Below are 13757 nucleotides of genomic sequence, written 5' to 3'. Positions count from 1 at the left end.
TTATCTCTGTCTTACTTGTTTAATCTGCTCTCTAAACAGAACACAACTCACAATACACTAGATATACAAAAGTATTGGGACCCCTGCTAATTCAGTGTTTCTTCCAAAATCAAGGGTATTAAGGAGGTGTACCTTGCTTCCGTTGGAGTAACTGTCTCTACTGTCTAGGGGAGGCTTTCTACTACATTTTGGAGCGTTGCGTGGATTTGATTGCATTCAGCCACAAGAGTGTTAGTGAGTTCAGGATGTAGGATGATCGCCACCCCACCTCAACCCCAACTACCCAGCTCAACTCAGTAGTGTTAGATGGAGCATCATGATTCCAGAGAACACAGTTCCAGTACTTCACAGCTCAATGCTGAGGGCTTTATACCCCTCTAGCCCACATCTGGCATTAGGCACAGTGCCAATAGGTTTATGTTTATTTTATTTATGTTTATTATATGTCCAATTATTGGTTGTACTTACTCTGCTGGGACTAGACAAGCTGGTGAAACTTGAAGTAGCTGAATGCATTCATTAGAAGGGGTGTCCACAAACATTTGGACATATAGTGAATCTCCAGCACTGCTGTGATGAGAGTGGAGAATGTGAAGGGGTTTCACTTTCTCACCATGGCAGCCAAACACATTTTAGCGTTACTTTAGCTTCTTGTGTTTTGGGTGGATGAGAGGATTATTGCTTCCCACTGATTGACATGGACCCACATGCAGAGGCCCTTAAGGCCACTGTTTTCTTGGAGTGCACTACAGTCTGAGGGTCTAATCTGTGTTGTAATTCTGTAAGCAAATGGTGTGTGGATTTTACTGTAATTCTGTATAAGCAGTGGTGTACAAATGTTTGGGCACTATTGGTCCAAACTAGTAAAAGATGACTTGACAAAATGAGGGTTTGACCCTGCATGGTCAGTCCTTAACATCCCCATTGGCAGCTTACAAACACTTTTTGTTGCGTGTTAGGAGATTTAATTCTTGATCGGGGTCCAGTCTTGCTGCAGAAGCTGCCTTTTTCCATCTTTACTCTAATGTTTATTTTCAGAGTTTCTCATTGTGGCCAAAACCCAGCTGATCAGACCTGTTAACCAGATCTGTTAACTGTCCAGGTGTGGTCCTAATACAGTGGATTGGGCTGTTTGCATGTACAGGAGCTTTTGTAGACTCCACTGCGTAGACTCCACTTACTCACAAAAATATTTCAGCTTTAAAGGCAGAAAGTCAGAAAGAGGACATTGGAGCAGGGTCAGTATAGACCACCCAATGCATTCCTACTTAGTAATGACTTATTAAAGTTTGTGTCCTTTCTCCTGTATAGCTTATTTTAAGGGTAAGACTTTAAAAAGTGTGTGACCTTCAACTTTGTGTTCATTTAGTTTCTGAGATACAGCAGCTTTAAAATGTTTGTGGCCTTCATAGCTCACAAACTAATGGAGATATGGGTCCAGTTAGTGTGCGCACTATTATACATTATTTCCTGAACAAGTACTTATCAAGTCTGACAAGTCCTCTGGAGTTGAACTGTGCTATAACAAAGAAAACACTGAACTGTGAAGGAAGTGGGATTCTAGGATAGGTATGCACTGATCCGATACTAGGATGGGATATCGGTCCACATACTAAAATCCACTAAGATCCAGCTAACTAAGATCCGGTATCAGTATTCTAGGCATAATCTTTCAGCGAGTTATCCAGCTTGTCTTCCATATAAGGAGAGCCGAGAAGGGAGGAGCTGCTAGCTCCTCTTTAGTCTCACAGACTTCGAATTTCAGAATAAAAGTCCTGAGCCCAGACAACATTGTGCCGAGGCCCAGTGACAAATAAACAGAAATTGGGTTCATTTATATCTGTGTTTCTATGTTATAGTTTGTTTTACAAAGTAAAATACTGATTAGGTCAATCCTGATGCCTTAAGTCCCTCCCACATGGTCAGATATATGATTTATTAATTCACTAATGGTATCGGATCGGGATTGGGTATCAGCTGGAACGCACCCAAAAGATGGATCGGTGCATCCCTAGTCTAGGACCACGACGAAAAATTATTATAATTTCATCATGGTTGTCGCAATGCACACAATAGTCACATCACAGAACACAGTGCAAAGTCTTCTGTAATGTCAAATAAACATTTTTTAAACGTTTTTGCTGCTTGATATAACATAAATATTCCCACTGTTCTCATTCTCCATGACACATCTAGTCAGATCTCATTATATACCCAATATTATTGATTCTACTCTTCTACTATTAATATTTGATAAACAGAGTGCATTATTAGCATCGAGTCCTGTATTTTTTAATATCGCAACAAATATAGAAGAAAATGCCAGTATTCAATTTGTATTTTGATTAAAATATTTGAATAAGTATTCAAATAAAATGTTAAATGTTTTCCTGCGTTAACTTCATGTTCTTATCTTCTGCAGTTATATAAATACATCGTAGATCACTTTTAAATATTGATTAAATATCCTTATGCATCCCCATGAGTTAATATGTCACTGCTGTAATCTCTGGCTGAAGACCCAAGTGTAAAACGAGATGATTTGTACCATTTATTTGAAATACGCACTTCCTAGAGATGTAATGCATTCGCTTGTGTATATTTTAGTATATACACTCTGTGTGTGTTCATGTATGCTGAGTGCTTCCACATGTGGGTTTTGGCAGTGTCTTGGGGTCAGCAGATGTAAGAGAGGTGTTCTCCCTCTGGACAGCGGAGCACACTGCTGCTCTTTATTTTTAGTAGGAAACACTAATCCAAGGCATGACACAGCTCTGTCCTCAGGGGACATACCAAAAGAGAGTATATTGGAAAATGTACTACAGTGTAATTACATTACATATTTTTATTATGGATTACAGCAGTATATGTCACTGTCACAGGTGTGTATCACCTTAAAACCGAGAGTGAAAGTGATGGAGTGAGCTGTGAGGGAGTTAGTTGTGTGAAGGAGAGAGAACTCTGATTAGAATGACAGCAAAGAAGAGACCTTGACACTAGAGCTCCTCTTCCCGCCAGCACTGCTTGAGAACTAGTGAGAAACAAGTGCAGTTAATCAGACAACTCTCCCACACTTTGAGTGCACACACACACACACACACACACACAGAATGAAGCTTTGTATGTGAAGAGAGTGAGAGAGTGTAGCTCTCCCCTGTGGCGTGTTTAGAAAAACACAGATGTGCAGCTTCCTACACCTGCAAACCAATACCTAACCCTTTCATATCTGCAGCATACCAGTGTGTCAACAACAGAGGCCAGTCCAGTCAGCTAACACTGCTTATTTGCAGTTAATCTGCAGTGAAATTAATTAATATTACCTTCTGATGAATCAGCAGAGACTGGTTGGCAGTTTGCTTGATGATAACACATAGGTAGGTGAGCAATACAACGTTGTTTTATCACATACTGCCTCATAACCACTCCTGCTTAATTAGATTTTCAGCAGCACTTCTCATAACACTTCTGTGTATAAAATCACTTATAGTGTATCATATTGCATGCATGATACCGCACAGGGGACTTGTAATCGCCCAGATTTGACACGTTGTACGATCCCTTCATAAGACTTTTGATTTTAAAATAACACTAATGCTGTAATGCAAGACATAATAATGTAATAAAAGCTGATTTCTGAAGCAATTCTGAGCATATATACCCTGTAGCAGCTGCATACCCTGTGTAAATAATTCAATAGAATCAGTAGATCAATAGAAATGCTGTAAATTTCCTTCTGTAAAGTTGCTCTTTTTGAGACTGTCTAAAATTAAAAAAAACACTCTCATTTACTTGCAATACAGTATCTTGGAATCTGTGAAATCACATCTGTGTATTTTAATTTCATCAGAACAAAATTTTCAACCAATTAATAATACACAATTACATATATAGCCTATAATTACAGTCCTGTGTTTAATATCTCTCTATATCTTGGTAATCGGTTTGATCCAGTTTGTTCTGGCTATGTTTGGTATTTGACGCTGCACTCCTCCCCCAAGTCTCCCCTGGCTGTAGTAGATGAGTGTTTTCCACTACTAGTGGCTTTTCCATATGCAGCACAGCCTCGTCAGTTTGTCCTCCAGGCCAAACTCCAGGCCCAGTGCGTCAAATGCTTCAGAGCATGGCCCTCGCCCACCTGGCACCAGATGAACTGCCTTTCCAGATTGTTCTTGAAATGTAAGACATGGTGGAGAAAGGCCTGTTGCAGGGAGATAAGAAAGTAAAGAGCCATGAGGGCCACAGGAGCATGTTTTATTCTGCCCCTCGTTTTGCCATTTTATTGGTAGAGGCTTGAGGTCATCATTGCTGTAACTCTGCAGGAATAGAAATAAAAGGGAATTCCAGGACCAAACCATCACAAGCCTGCTGGGCTTTTGGGGGTCACTTGGCTTGAAAGAGCTGTGCTGCAATAGCAGTGTCTTTCAGAGCGGATCACAGGGAAAATGTTTAGAATGCCGTATTTCTCTCTCGTGTTTTTACGGACCTTGAAGCCATAAAATGTCACACAGTGATGAAAGCACTGAGGCAGCACTGTACAAACAGTGCTTGGGGCAGGGAAATGCACCGTTGGAGCTGTTATGTCTGGTTTTAGCCCAGAGCAGAAGTGATTACACAGCACAATCACTGGAAGTCTGGCTCACTGGGAGAATCCCAAGTGCAAATAGTGCTGGGTTGAATAATGTTAGTGTTAGGCTTAATAACTTTAGGGTGCTAGGCTAAATAACATTAGGGTGCTAGGCTGAAGAATGTGATGGTGTTAGTCTGAATATGTTATTACATGTAACTGTATAATGTGAGGGTGTCAGGCTGAATAATGTGATGGTGTTAGTCTGATGTTATGGCATTACGCTGTTTAATGGGAGGGTGTTGGTGTTAAGCTAAATAACCCTACAGTATTAAGCTGTGTGATGTGATGGTGTTGGGCTAAATATTATGCCGTTAACCTGAATAATGTTAGGGTGCTATACTAAATAATGTTATGGTGTTAGGCTGAACCATGTGAGGGTGTTGGGCTAAATATTGTTAGGGTGTTAACTTGAATAATTATAGTAACAACAACAACAGTCTCTCTCCTTTTCACACCTTCCCTCTTTCTCTACCTTCATCATCTTCTCTTGCTAACTCGTTCTTCCTCCCATTCTCTATCCCTCAATGGTTACAACAGCCTGACAATGGTCACACTTCTCCTTTTGTAATAGTAAGGTGATGTAATGCTGGGTTAGAGAGAGATGAAGAGAAGGGGAGAGAGAGAGAGAGAGAGAGAGAGAGAGAGAGAGAGAGAGAGAGAGAGAAAGAGAGAGAGAGAGAGAGAGAGAGAGATATTAAGATATATATTTTTTGTGTATCTTTCGTTTATGTCTTGCTTCACCAATCACTCATATACACAAACACAAGCACGCACACACACACTACCACATAACCACATTTTGCAGTGAATTGACCATAGGGTCACTATCAGTTGAAGCTCATGTCAGTGAAGTGAAGGATTACGTGTTTGCAGAAAGAGATCTTTTGTATGTGTCCCAGTGTGCCCTGGCCCAGGGGTCATCAGGGAGGTGCCCCCTCCATATAAATGGATGTCAGCACAGCTTATGTTCTTGCCACCTGCTCCACTGTCTACTGCACTTGTTGGCTGCCTGGTTTCTGTAAGCATTTAAGCCGCCGGGCATTGCACGGCAAGTGTGTGTGTGTGTCTGAATATCTGGGGCTCAGAGGATTAGCTGACCCACTGATGCAGTATAGCCTGAGGGCCAGAGAGTGCTGGGAGCAGACAGAACCCATCGCCAGCAGACCACGGCTAATATGGACCTGTGCAAACACACACACATACACTCTGGGCCCTAGAGAGAGTGAGAGAGCGTTGCATAGTACTGACTGAGTTTCTATGGGCCTATGACCCATCAATTGCGAAATACTTTCTTACCACCAGATGCCCCCTTATTAATCTGGCCTGTCTACTTTATTATTGGAGTCAGTTGTTGTACTGTCAGCTTCAGGTGCTCTGTCCAGACCGTATGATATTGTACTCCAAGATGCCCACAACTATTTTAAGTTATTCCAAATATTGTTAGTCGTTGATCTGCCAGCTTTTCTCAGTCTGGCGTTTATCAAGCTAAATGCTGGCTAGTATTCTCAAGCAGTTGCCTGCTCAGCTCAAAACCACCTTTTGCTGGTAACTGGTTATAGATGGGCTAAGATGGTCCTTAATGGTGAAGGGGAAATAAAAGCTACCATGTACTGGTAAGCAAGCTGGTTATCCAGCTCTATCAAACATAGCACATATTTCCATTTGATTTGGATGATTGAACTGGTCTGTCAGCATGTCCAATCTTACCAAGCTGGTTGATAAGTTTGGTCAAGCTGGTCATAGTGTTGGATCAGTGTGGTCATGCTGGTTGACCAAATAAATCATAGATCAAATAAAACAAAAACACCATACTCTATGCTGGTCAAGAGATAAGATGGTCAAACATACCCTATGCTTGTATCCTGCTCCAATGGGTCACACTAAAACATTCTATTGTTGGTCACTTTGCATGCCAGCCCCCTCCCTGACAAAGTAGGTGGTTCTTGGTTCACACTGAGCACTAAAAATCCTTAATGACTCTCTGGCAATAGGCAGAAGTCTGGCTTGCCAGGCTAAGTCTGTAATATCAACCAACTAATCTTTAGAATCGCACCAGAAGCACCTAATCTATAGTTTAGAATGTTCTGTTTTCTTTGGAGACACTGATGGGCTACTCTGCTGTAGAGGGAGGGTCTTGGAGGACTCTTGGGAATGGTTAGAGGACAGAAGACGTACAGAGCAAGACTTATGCCGGCAGACAGGCTAAAACAGCAAGCGGAGTGTTTTTCTTTGTGCTGGGCATAAGAAAAATAAAGTCTGGAGGCAGATGAGCGGGCAGTGATCTGTAAAGTGATCTGCAGAAGACACATCACACTCATCCCTTTATCAGCAAGATGTTTAATTACAGCACTGACTGGCCCCAGTGTCTATGTGTGTGATTGCCTATCAGAGCTAAACCACATTGTATAGAGGTGATCTTGCAGCATAGGAGGCCGATGTGTATCTAAGGCTTACTCTTCCTTTGTCTGTGTTTTACTGAATATCTTTCTGTCTCTGATATTTCAATAATCATCATATCTGTAGAGCTGTCAGTCTTGTGCGTTCCGCCATGGATGGCACTCGTCACTGGCTTTATTTTTTGATCTTCTGACATGGTTTCTGACTAGTGTTACAGTCTCATAACCTCTGAACTGGAGAGAAATGCGGTAACAGATGTGTTTTTGTTTTCCTACATAGATACATGCCAATACATCCAGTAATTGCAGCTGGCCTTAATGAGGAGTAGCCAGGCTAGAAAGGAGCCAGTCAGAGGCCTTTCTGCTTCATATGTTGATGTGGCAACCGGTGGGAATGTCAGCATGGGGAAGCTGCCATCCACCGCTACGTAATGGAGGACAAATGCCTTCTGAGTTATGAGTACAACGGAAGGGAATTTTCAACCACTTGGGGGCGCACAAGCCAGGTACAGGACTGTACAGAAACAATGTAATGTTGTAATGCAGTGTAGTGTTAGGGACAGCACTACTGTGAATGTGACACCACTGGGATTTTGGGCAAGGTCCCTCAAATCTTCGGCCTGTAGTTCTTCGGCCTAGTTCAGATTACTGGCCTTATCAGTTTGGGGTTTCCAGCTAAAGGAAAGTTTAGTAAAATTAAGTAAGTGATGTACTCTCGCTCTCTTTCTGTTGTTGACATATGTTTCTTTATATATAACAATCAAGGTAAATAACTTTACAAAAGTCCCAGCATTTGCAGTGGACATGCACAGACACATTCAGAGACTTCAGCTGACTGCATAAGGGCTGGATGGCAGAGATGGATAGACTAATTTCAATTGAGTGTAGTAGTGTGGTTCTACAAAAGAGGTATTTGGCAAAGGCTGAGACCTGGGAAACATTTCACATTCCTTCTCAAATCCAGGTATTGTCTTTGCTATCTAAGGTACCAGTACGCAAGACCTTACTTGACTGATTAAGGGGCATTTTTCTTGTGTGATTTCGTCATCACTTCATCAGAATCATGTTTGCATTTCTTCTGACATTGAATCTCGTCACGTTCTGCTCAGGTTCACCTTTCGAAGTAAGTTAAGATAAGATAAGATAAGATAAGATAGTCCTTTATTAGTCCCGCAGTGGGGAAATTCACAGTGTAACAGCAGAAAGGGATAGCAGGGTCCTGCATTACTTGCTTCATGACATTGTTTGTTTTGTTAAGTTGTGAAAGTAAATGCCTAAAATACCCAACCTATTGTATCCCTGTACATAATTTTTTGCAAGCACTCTAGGAGGCTTAGTTAGATTATTTGCAGTTTGAAAAAAGCGAGATAAAGACAAGTGGTCAAAACAAAGAAAGGCAACACAGGACGTCAGGGCCCTCTCCCCGCCTAGAACTCGATGTTGATGAAAGTTGCTCCTCAATAGTGTTTAAATTATGAAGTTTAGGGTTTGAGCAGTAGGGGTTTATGATTATGGCATGGTGTGATCTTGTCTTTGTAGTGTGGATCTCAGAAGGGATACTGTGACACTCTTGTGGCACTATGATGCCAATGCTAATACTGCATCAATGGCTGCATTTAGTTTATGTAATAATAATTCAATGCAAATATTGCAATATGGCTTTTACTACTCAGTAGCTACTAAACTATTAATAAGCTGCTGTTGTTCTGACAAGAACCCGCATATTCATTTTACTGCAGTTTGGCCCCACCCATTCATATAGCAGTTTAGTTATTGTTATATAGTCTTTAGGTGAGTTCCAAAGTCTAGGCTGCAGCCAAGGTAAAGAGAGTCCTCGGTAGGACTGCTCTCCTTCTTAGTAGCTTATTGGTCACACAGATGGAACAGCCCAAGAAGCAATTTGTTTTTTTTTTTTGTTTGTTTTTTCCTATTCAAGTTAAATGTAAGCAGAGAATTATGGGTAACCCAGGACTGGTAAGGATACATCAGTTGCATCCCTGAAATCACTCAGAACAAATGCAGCCTAGGCTTTAGAACACAGCTTTTGACTTCTGAATAATTTTAAATGAACTTAAAGAAACAGTAACAGAAATAGCCTGTATATTTCTAAGGTATAAAGAGATGAAAAATGATCATGCAAAAATATATGTCCATGTTTGTTGTGTAAAATACAAGAAAAAAAGATATGGGCACTTTATATGGCTTTAATTGATACCACTATTGCTTGTCGAGGACAAATCAATAAGTGATGATAACTTATTAGAAATTAGAAATAAAGTTTAATTCCCATCTGATGTATCCAGTTAATTAGACTGTTTAAGAGAAGTAAACCCCTAAACGCACAAACATCACACATAAAAGCAAGTTTTTCCTGTCTCTCGTGTGTGTGTGCACAGAGGAACATACACAGGATGTGAGAGAGGGCAGGTCACGAGTTGACAGGACTGTCCAACTCCTACATGAACTATCTGTTCCAGACCATTGCCCCTAGGAAAGCCAAAAACACTCCCACCCTCCTACACACACACACACACACACACTGGAGGTGGGGCATGTGATATGAGTATGTGGGTGGATGCTCTTGGGAGAATTTCTGGAAAAAGGCTCTTAGTTTATATAATTTGGGTAATCACTTAAATGTGTAAACTTTATTCAATAGGTAAAAGAAGTGTACAAATGCAGTTCACAGATGTTAGTGTTCATAGGAAAGCTGGACTGATGTATACTACAGCACCCTAGAAAATGAAAATTCCTTTCAAGATAAACTATTTCCATAACAACATGAACTGAACATAACATTTTGCAGTATTGGCTAAATAAGCATATTGAGTGCATCTATAAATGAAGACTTGAAATTCATGTTTTGGTCTTCTTTCTCATTTGATCACTTTCAAATATTTGGTATTATCCTGTTCCAGTGCTGAGCAATATCTTTAAGAGTATACCAGTATTAGAGTGTTTTTCTTTTTATTTTATTTGATTAGTAATCAACCAGCTTGGTGTCTGAGCATGCAGTTTAATCAGAGTTTGAGTGGTAACTATTTCACTACGATGTCACAACATTTGTTTGTCACTACATTTGTTTGAACAGTCCAATCCAAATAAATTGTCAGGTTTGAAAGAGTAATGTTACACAAAGGTCTCGGTTTGATTCACACCATGGTTTGAAACTCACGGTTCAATAGGAGTTCGGTACAACGGGCGGGACAAGCAAGCCAAAACCCACGACAGCATTTGCAGGCTTGTGAAATGACCATACTTACCCTACTAGTGCATACCATGTATTCTTTGTGTACTAAACTGTGACAAATACACGCACCAATACTGTCGCGTCTGGGTGGCGGGCAGGGATGAGGTGCTTACAGGGGTCCAAACACAAAGACAGTGAGACACATGAAAAACGTAGACTCACGCACATCAACCAACCAGGAACACTAAAACAAAAGGACTATATATGCAGAGACAAACAAGGAACACCTGGGGAAGATAACAAGAGGGCAGGGCTACAAAGGAGGCACAGGTGGGAACACCTGGGTGACTGGGTGGAGACAAGGACAAAACACAAACAGAGCCATGAGCAACAATGCAAATGATAGACCAAAACAAACACAGACACAGAGACCAGGAATGGAAAACACGAGACAGAGAGGCAGGAAAGAGACGCACGTTACAGTTACACCCTTAAGTAGCAGCATTCATTTATTCATATGAACTGAAATATTATTACAGATTAACCTGATACATTTAAAACCTCTCCATCTAGTTGCTAAAGGCTTCAGAAGGCTTGCTTCAAATGATATCGCAGTGCTCTGCAGTGTCAGTGAAGGGGTCTTGTGCTTTGTGTCTTGTATCAGTATTGCTCAGCATTAATTCCACTGTACCCATTGTAAGTTACATTTGTATCCACATTTGTTTGATGTCTCTTCCCCTCTCTCTCTCTCTCTCTCTGTCTTTTCAGGCATGTCATGGTTGTGGAACAGGATCAAAGTGCGACTGCAGTGGAGTGAAAGGAGAGAAGGTGAGTGAGCAATCATTGTGCATACAAGCACACACACGCTGGGTGTCTGAGTGCACAGTTGTTAGGTAGTACGATCAGTTTATTATGGTTGATTTGCCAAATCCCTGATAAACACATTAGAGACTGAATAGCTTAAGTTACTATTCATTACCTGGTTACTTCATAACTTGGTGTCAGGATTAACCACAGGTAACACCTTAATCTCATTCAGCTTTATGCCATAGGACAGATTCAGAGCTTCTACATACAGCGACACTGGACCTGTTCAGATTGACTTTATAAAGATTGGACTTTTGCATTGTTTAAAACAGTTCAATATAGTAAAACCAATGTGAAAGGTAAAGTCTATATATGTAAAGTAAGCTGCTTTGAATGCAGTGTTTTTGTGAATTTACAAAAACCATTTAGCAGTTTCCCCCTTCCCATACTGACATTATATTATGGGACATGTCGTCTTTTTTGGGACCAAAATGTGGAATTTTCAAAAATGTAATTTTCTAAACTGCCTAAAATGCCTGCCATTGGGCTTTTATTTAATTTTGACATTTGATTTTTTTATATTATCTGCACTGTGCCACTGTGCCCCCTGTTCCCATTTTTGTGTACCAAAGTAAGGCCGCTCTACTCATGTTTTACTCATGACTGCTGTTTGAAGATGGCATAAAAGAAAAGTGGGGTAAAAACAGATGGCTTTTTTAAAGAGATACAGGAGGTTGGAAAATAGTTGATTAAAGACGAATTATAGATGTGTTTGGTAGGCAAACACAACACAAATGCTATAAGTGAAAGGCCAAAACTGAGACAGAGAGAGGTGCTGAAACAAATCAAGTAGAGCTGTGATAAATGTGCTATCAACAGCCCTGTTTGGGAGAGTTTTAGATATATTGTAGATATAGTATTAGAATAACACAGAGCACTTTGTGTCTTTTGCCACCAGATGGCACTAATGTAATTCTTTTTTAAAACAGTTAGGGGGAAAGCTTCAAAGCTTCAAAGAGGCTTCATCCGCCCATCACTATCTGTATCTCCACCTGTCCTGGATTTAATCTATTAGCCCTACTCTGACTGAGGCTGAAACATACCAATACAGGTCAAAAGGGGTAAATGCAGACAATTTGTTTACCATTAACCCATACAAGAGTCATATTATTTTCTGTTTTGTCTTCTTTTTAAATCGCAAAGTGAATGTGAAATTTTTATTCACTTTGAGCTTTAGCTTTAGGTAATCTTTTTCTCTCCACTGGTTTGCTGTTAACTGCTGCTAATTGCGTAAAAGCACAGTGGATCTCTCTTGTTGAGGTGTAATGTTTAATCCACAACTTTACAATTATTAGAGTTGATCCTGTATCAGTGACTTCACAGCACAAGCATTGCAGCAATAAAGACTGCAAAAATATTACAAGCAACTATTGATGGTGAACCAAAGCTTTCTGAAGCACTGAAGCTTCTCCCTTGATTGTCCCAAAATAGATTCAAGGCATTGGAGCATTGAAATCCGAGAAGAGTGACATCTGGTGGCTTTAATGCGCAACACTGCGAAAAATATTTACTTTACAGTTCTCCCGGTGTCTGTTCTGACCTGCTGTTAGATCATCATGTTTAATTATTAAAGTACTGCAACAATTTCGTGGATGTTGTCAGTATTGATTATGCAGCGTATGAGGCCAATGGAAAATAAATAGCACTTTTACATTATTAGCAAGAAAAACCCTGTATTTGTTTGAGTATATTGTGTAACCATAATTAGTGAATATAAAAATAGTAAATGAAGTTACATATGAAAATGTGATTTGAGGAAACACTTTGATGGGGTATATTGACTGTGTCCCACCCATTCTGGGTGGTTTATTGACGTTTTCAAAGCTTTAAACGTCATAGGCTGTGTTCAGACTGCAAGCAAATCGAATTCGATTTTCAGATCAGATCTGAGGAGATGACTGCCTACACTTCAAGTGATCAGATTGGATTTGTGTGTCTGGACACCTACAAATGTGGTTTGGATCCAATTTGCAAAAATCCAATATCATATTGCATTTGGACTGGCAATTTGAATATAGCCACAGTCAAGAAAGGGTGTTGATTTTAATACATTGTACATTGAGTCGAACCAGCAAGTGTTGGAAAAGCTTCAAAGCCTCTGTATTGAACGTCCCACTCCCTAGACACAAGTCAGTTGAGTAGGTAGGCTCAAAGGAGCCACAGTGCATAGTCTCTTTGACTTTGCGGACTTTAGACTTGTGCTGGCCATTATAAAGCTTGCCAAAGTGGTAACAGAGTTAAACCAGTTGTATTGCAAAATGATTTAGTGTTTTGAAGAGTTTGACACCAGGCTCCATGCTGTCGTCTAGTGTCTAGTTTAATTTTCTACAATGACCGTTTTTTTTTTATACATATTATCACCTTTATTACCACCCAAACCTGTCAGTTTGATTTCTTGACCATTAAATAAATAAACCACTGACATATGATTCTCCATCTCATAGTAACTGTGGACAAAGAAATATTTGCTACTCACATTAGCTACTCATCATGCAAATATCATAAACCTCTTCCTCTTTTGAGGAAACCCTGAAGTTTGGGGTTGTTTTGAAGTTTCTCTGGGTGAAGTGGGCAAGACATCGAATCATTGTTTCGATACAGTTTGCTGCGCTTCAGACTAGTGCAAATGTATTAGACGGATGTCTAGTCTGAAAGTAGCAGGGACTGCTGTGTATTA

General features: G+C 40.3%; 1 protein-coding gene across 1 annotated transcript in view; it reads left to right on the top strand.

Moving 5' to 3' along the window:
• The window catches only part of col4a5 (collagen, type IV, alpha 5 (Alport syndrome)), a 51428-nt gene that overhangs the window by 14335 nt on the left and 23336 nt on the right, over positions 1-13757 (top strand). Inside the window, exon 2 of the mRNA XM_072687560.1 lies at positions 10982-11041. Within this exon, the coding sequence (XP_072543661.1) occupies positions 10982-11041 (60 nt within the window). The remainder of the gene's footprint in view (positions 1-10981; positions 11042-13757) is intronic.

The sequence above is a fragment of the Salminus brasiliensis genome, chromosome 9 (assembly GCF_030463535.1).
Source record: "Salminus brasiliensis chromosome 9, fSalBra1.hap2, whole genome shotgun sequence".
Classification (NCBI taxonomy): domain Eukaryota; kingdom Metazoa; phylum Chordata; class Actinopteri; order Characiformes; family Bryconidae; genus Salminus; species Salminus brasiliensis.
Note: the sequence above shows the minus strand (reverse complement) of the source record. Positions and strands in the feature narration are given on the sequence as shown.